Source organism: Symphalangus syndactylus, chromosome 1 (assembly GCF_028878055.3).
Source record: "Symphalangus syndactylus isolate Jambi chromosome 1, NHGRI_mSymSyn1-v2.1_pri, whole genome shotgun sequence".
NCBI lineage: Eukaryota > Metazoa > Chordata > Mammalia > Primates > Hylobatidae > Symphalangus > Symphalangus syndactylus.
In genome coordinates this window covers 94,206,169-94,212,789 of record NC_072423.2, presented here as the reverse complement: position 1 = coordinate 94,212,789, position 6,621 = coordinate 94,206,169, and the positions used below count along the sequence as shown (strand labels likewise).

Sequence of the window (6,621 nt, the reverse complement as noted above, 5' to 3'; positions counted from 1 at the left end):
CGCCAGACCCAAGACCCCCAGATTCTGTCGTGGGGCACGACTCTGGTTCCAGGTTGCCTGGGCGGGCGGTGCTGTTCACTGTCCCTGCAGCCCTGCACGAGGAAAGGGTGGGCTCAGCTGCCCCCTGCTGGCCGCAGCCGAACCAGCAACCTGCAGATAGGAGTAGGCTCCGCCCCACCCACGCTGTCCGCCCAAGGGGGCGAGAGGAGCGGGGCCACCACAGGGCATTGGACTTGCTGCTTAAAACTGAAGTCCTGGCCGGGCGCGGTGGCTCACGTTTGTAATCCCAGCACTTTGGGAGGCCGAGGCAGGCGGATCATGAGGTCAGGAGATCGAGACCACGGTGAAACTCCGTCTCTACTGAAAATACAAAAATTAGCCGGGCGTGGTGGCGGGCGCCTGTAGTCCCAGCTACTTGGAGAGGCTGAGGCAGGAGAATGGCGTGAACCCGGGAGGCGGAGCTTGCAGTGAGCCGAGATCGCGCCACTGCACTCCAGCCTGGGTGACAGAGCAAGACTCCGTCTCAAAAAAAAAACAAACAAAAAAACTGAAGTCCTCAGACCCAGGCCCAGCCCTGCACCCCCGTTCTGGGTGAAGTTGGGTAGTCTGCCTACTTTCTTTGAAATGTAGGGTGGATTTCGACAAGGAGAAAATGCCAGGTAGCTCTAAAAGTCCTCTGCACAAGGGAGAAGAATGAGCGATGAGAATCTGTCCCGAGGCCTGCACTTCCTTTGGGTCAGGACTGTCAGTGTCCCTTAGGCTCAAAGTCACAGGCTTTGGTTGACTGTCCCTGCTCCATCCCATGCCCTTTCACTTTGCTACATTTACCTGTATCCTACTGAGCCTGTCAGGCCCCCTCCTCCAGGAAGCCTTCTTTGATCACCGCTCCCCCTCCCAGTCTATTGTCTGTCTTGTGTTGGGTGGTGGCCTGCACATCTGTTGGGGCATCATGTGTGTGCAAAGTGACCCATTTTCCTGGTCTTTATGTTCTTATCCCCGGTGTCGTCTGAAAAGCTGCCTGGACTCTGGGCTGATGTCTCCATGGGTAACTCAGTTGCTGATCCTGCAACCCTGTGTGCAGGGAGCAGTTGGAACTCCTGCTCCCTGACAAGTGTCAGAGGCCCCTGGCACATCCACCCCAGCCCTCTCCTTCCCAGCTTTATCTATGCTGCTTGCACCTTTGTTTTTTCAGACTGAGCATGACAGCGTCCTGGGTTGCTTTGGTCGCTGTGGCTTTTCTGAGTCCCAGCAGCACCTCTGGCCTCCTGTGGGTCTCTCCATGCACTGCCACTTGGCTGGGGGCTGGCCACATGAAGCCTCAGCTGTGGGTCTGCGCAAGCCTCTCGCTGGGCTTTGGTTGTGGCTGGAGCCTCCTGTGTCCAGCTAGCCCTGGGTTGGGAAGTCCCCAGGAATGCCCCAGCTGCTGCTGTAAGTGGAGAATGACCTAGAAACCCCAGCCTCAGAAGGGACAGTAGGATCGCATGTGTTGACTGTTCTGGTCACCTCTGCTACCTGCATTCTGAAGAGTTAGGGAGCGTCTGGGGACTGGGGACTGTGAAGCCCTTGTCGCACTGCACTGTCCTCAGGGGCAGTCTGGGCAGAGCCTCTTCAGGTCTTCGGGCCTCTGGATCCAGGTGCTGGCTAAGCCAGGCTGTGTGTGCCAGGCTGGCAGGGGGGGAAGTCATTCCTGCTGCCCCGTGCAACCCAAGTGTAGCTAGGATTTGAAAATAACAGCCTTTGCTGCATTAAAAAACCCCAAAGAAGTCCAAGACAATCATCTGTAGGGTGGTGGTAAGGGTTAAATCGTGTTCCCCCAAAAGGATATGTCAAAGTCCTAACCCTCAGTGCCTCAGAATGTGACATGATGTGGGAATAGGATCATTGCAGGTGTTATTAGTTAAGATGAGGTCATGGTGGAGTAGAGTGGGCCCCTAGTCTAATCTGACTGGTGTCCTTGTAAGAACACAGCCATGTGAAGACACACTAAGGAAGATGCCAGGTCACCACACAGGCAGAGACTGGCTGTGCAGCCACAAGCCAGTGAATGCCTGAATGACCAGCAAGGCACCCGAAGCTAGGAGCAGGCAAGGAAGGACTCCCCTATGGGTTGCAGAGGGAGCACAGCCCTGCTGAGCTGAAACCTGGATTTTGGACTTGTAGCCCCCAGAACTGTGAAACAATCAGTTTACTTTTTTTTTTGAGACAGAGTTTTAATCTGTCACCCAGGCTGGAGTGCAGTGGCGCTATCTCGGCTCACTGCAATCTCCGCCTCCCGGGTTCAAGCGATTCTCTTGCCTCAGCCTCCCGAGTAGCTGGGATTACAGGCATGCACCACCATGACTGGCTAATATTGTATTTTTAGTAGAGACAGGGCTTCTCCAGGTTGGTCAGGCTGGTCTCAAACTCCCGACCTCAGGTTATCCGCCCACCTTGGCCTCCCAAAGTGCTGGGTTTATAGGCGTGAGCCACTGCACCTGGCCGAAGTGAGTTGTTTTTTGGGGTTTTTTTTTTTTTTTTTGGAGACAGGGTCTTGCTCTGTTGCCCAGGCTGGCATGCACAGTGGTGTGAACACAGCTCACTGTATCCTCGACCTCCTGGGCCCAGGCGATCCTCTAGTCTCAGCTTCCCAAGCAGCTGGGCATGACAGGCTTGTGCCGCCATGCCTGGCTAATTTTTTTTTTTTTTTGTAGCGATGGGGTTTCGCCATGTTGCCCAGGCTAGGCTCAAGTGACCCTCCCACCTTGGCCTCCCAAAGTGCTGGGATTACAGTAGCAAGCCACTGTGCCTGGCCTGGGCACTGTTATTCCCACGAAAGGTCACAGGTGCCCATGGCCAGGGCATTGTGCTGCCTTGCCAGGCAAAGACAATCACACAGAGGACAAGGTGCCACTCGCTGTCATGGACACCCAAGGAGACGGCCCTGTTCCCAGGACTACGCTGCCACAGGGACAGGTGGCTTACTCCTCCCATCTCTGGAAGCATTGTGAACCCCAATCCCCTAGTGGCACTCATCCTGCAGGCCCAGGTCCTGGGTGGCTGCCGCAGGGCTGAGTCCTCCAGGGGGGTCTGCTACTGTCCCTTCCCTCCCAGGTAGGTGTTGACAGCAGGATCTGTGGGAAACAAACGGCCTCCTGCCAGGCCTGGAGCATGAGGTGCCCTCAGCAAGGGCATGAGCATCTGCAGTTACCCACCTTGGTCCCCACAGGAACCCGAGTCCCTCCTGGGCAACCTGGGGCTGGGAGTACTACAAGCCACCAAGATGAGACAGCTTCACTCAGGTGCTCCGTGGGCATCAACCTGGCCGGCCTGAGGGCTGCACACCTCGACGCACGTTTCATGAAAACCAAATATGCAGCCTGTAATCAACTCCTGGACTGTCACGGACACACCCTCATTATTTCATATCATGAGCCGCCCAGAGTTTGTTAGAAACTGATTTTATTAATAAGTCACATGATACAAAAGAATGAGAACATTCAAAGAATGAGTAAAATACTGCTTTGTCCCAAAGGACAAGCAGAAAATGTTAAGGCACAATGGATGCTCAGAAAACCTAAGAAGCTGAAGGGAAAACACGTCATCTGTGTACTCAGACACACACACTCCAACCCATCACACGGACACAACCCTCGCCCGCCCATCAGAGAAGAATTCACCTGGAATCAGCTGGGGGCGGTGGCTCACGCCTATAATCTCAACACTTTGGGAGGTTAAGGCGGGTGGATCATGAGGTCAGGAGTTCAAGACCAGCCTGACCAACATGGTGAAACCGTCTCTACTAAAAATACAAAAATCAGCAGGGCGTGGTGGCACGCACCTGTAATCCCAGCTACTCAGGAGGCTGAGGCAGGAGAATCACTTGAGGCAGAGGTTGCAGTGAGCCAAAACGCGCCACTGCACTCCTGCCTGGGCGACAGAGCAAGACTCCGTCTCAAAAAAAAAATAAAAAAATAAAAAAACATAAAATCCCCTGGAATCAAAGCAGCAGGGACAACCTGCGCTGATGCCACCAGAACAGGCGGGCGGGCAGCTCGGTGAGACCCAGCAACTCCAGGACGGGAGACGAGAACTGGCAGCTGGCATGACCCTGTGGCCAGGACATTCCAAAAGACTGGAGGCCCTTCCAGGCCTCTTCTTTCTGCCTATTAACAAATAAAGTCCATGCTGCCAGAAGGCAAGCCCACCTCAAAGCGCCTGGCACATCCACAAGCTACCAAAGGGAGGAGAGTGAATGGGCTCTGATACTTGGAGTAGAGGCCCCAGCTTCCTCTCCCACGGTTTTCCACCAGGAACAGAAGACAAAGCCAAGCCCTGTGCTGCCACAGGAAGTCCCAGGAGGCACCTGTGAGACCCGCACACCCACCTCGGAGGGTCCCAGGGCTGGGAAAGCCCTCCTCTCAGGGGCTCAGCTCATCTGGGACAAGACAGAGCCCCTGCTCCCCGGAGGGCAAGCTGGGACCAGAGAAGCCAAGCACCCACATCAGTCACCTTTCCAAGTGTCCTCGAGAAAGAAGAGACTGTCCCGTGTGGTCCAGGCTTTTCCAGGCATGCACCAGCCCCCAGAGGAATCCATGGTGCCGCCTGGGAAGGAGCGCGCAGCAGAGGTTACCCAGGGCACTTCCTGGCGTTGCCCTGGCACAACTCAGATGAACAAAGACCAAACTAAAACCTGAAGACCCAGACACGGGGAGGAGAGGGCAGGCCCAGTCAGTCCCCTAGGGGAGCTGCTTGGGCTCCAGGGAGTGCCCACCAGGGGATTTTCAGTTTTTCACAGACTGTGAGTGTGGGTCTGGAGGTCAGGTGGTCCACAGGACAGCCACCTCCCAGCAGTGACATCACCAAAGGCTACCAGAAAGGCATGCTCTTTCTGGTGTCTTGTGCCTGCAAAGGAGACCAGACCGAGGGGCACAGGACCCCAGGTAGGACCCTGCCTGGCTCCCTCCATTCCTGATTCAACCAGGGAGGTGTGGTGGGGGCCCTCACCGTGTTTCTGCCCCGGTTCAATCCAGGGAGGTCCCTCCCATCCTCCTCAGAGTGGTGGCCCAGCCTGGCATTGGGGGGTGGAGCACCAGCAGGAGGAAGGCGGGAAACTGGTCATCCAAGTCCAGGGAGTGGAGCACTAGCAGGAGGAAGGCGGGGACTGGTCACCCACGTCCAGGGAAGAGGCCAAAGGCACACATTGGACCTTCAGGTCCCAAAACTCAATCCTTGGTCCTCTGCCACTGGAGCTGCCACTGGGCACTTCAGAACAGGGGACACTGCCCACCTTGAGGTGGGCACAAAGGCATGTTTCCAAGTGAGGGGGGCAGCTGCAGCTTGATCCGATGGTCCTGAGATAGCAACAGGGCCCAGCGTCCAGGGGAAGTGGGGGAAGGGAGGGCAGGCTGCAGAGGGGCCCTGCGGGAGGCCCTGGTCAGCTTTGCACAGCCCGGGCATGGCCCCGGGCCCAGGAGTCACTTCTCCGTGGTCTGAGAAATCTGCTGATGCAGCCCTCCCCATGTGGTGACCCATGAGACTGTTTCAGCCGGCCCCTGCCCCTCAGGAGGACAGTGCCGAGCCAGGGCCCCCAGTTGCCCTTCTCCTGCCGGGTGCAGCGTCCTCAGCCCTGCTCCAGGCTGTCGCCAGGCTGCACCACGGTGTAGCTCCCCTGGCCCAAGGACAGCTGCCGGCTGAAGAAGGACGTGGTGCGCTTCGGCTTCACTCGCCTGATCCCCTTGCCTGCGAGGGAATGGGAGGGCACACTGAGCAGAGGCGCTGTCATTGTGTGAGGGGGCTCAGGCCCAGGAAGCCAGGTTCTGGCTCCAGCGCTATAGCTCCTTCCAGAGCCTGGTCAGACTGAGCTCCCCTCATCCAAGCCTCAGCCCCCCTCAGCATGCTACGGTATACCCCAAGCAGCACTCCCTAACACTGCCAACCTAAGGTCATCACAAACAAGGAGGGTCCTTCATAGCCAAGAGAAGCCTGGGGAGACTCGACAACTAAATGCAGTGTGGGGTCCTGGTGGGATCCTGGCATAGAGGGACGTCTGGAAAACACTGTGGAAATGTGACTAAGGTAGGCACTTTGGCTAACAGCAATACCGGGTCATTAATTACAACAAAAGTACCATATTGCTGTAAGATGTTAGTTTTTGTGTTTTTTTGAGACGGAGTCTCGCTCTGTCGCCCAGGCTGGAGTGCAGTGTCACTATCTCGGCTCACTGCAAGCTCCGCCTCCCGGGTTCACGCCATTCTCCTGCCTCAGCCTCCCGAGTAGCTGGGACTACAGGCGCCCGCAGGCCCGGCTAATTTTTTATATTTTTAGTAGAGACGGGGTTTCACCATGTTAGCCAGGATGGTCTCGAACTCCTGACCTTGTGGTTCGCCCGCCTCGGCCTCCCAAAGTGCTGGGATTACGGGCGTGAGCCACTGCGCCCGGCCTTTTGTTTTGAGACGGAATCTTGCTCTGTCGCCCAGGCTGCAGTGCAATGGCACGATCTTGGCTCACTGCAACCTCCGCCTCCCAGGTTCAAGTGATTCTCCTGCCTCAGACTCCCGAGTAGCTGGGACTACAGGTGCACGCCACCACGCACGCTAATTTTTGTATTTTTAGTAGAGACAGGGTTTCACCATGCTGGCCAGG

The 6,621-nt window shown here is 56.5% G+C and overlaps 1 protein-coding gene across 3 annotated transcripts in view; it reads right to left on the bottom strand.

Annotated features, from left to right (window-relative positions):
• Positions 1-3,421: 3,421 nt before the first annotated feature.
• FRMD8 (FERM domain containing 8) overlaps positions 3,422-6,621 on the bottom strand; it is a 28,269-nt gene continuing 25,069 nt past the window's right edge. For all 3 annotated transcript variants that reach the window (XM_055254126.2, XM_055254208.2, XM_055254291.2), the window contains one exon: positions 3,422-5,718. In XM_055254126.2, the coding sequence (XP_055110101.1) occupies positions 5,600-5,718 (119 nt within the window). In that variant the 3' untranslated portion in view covers positions 3,422-5,599. The remainder of the gene's footprint in view (positions 5,719-6,621) is intronic.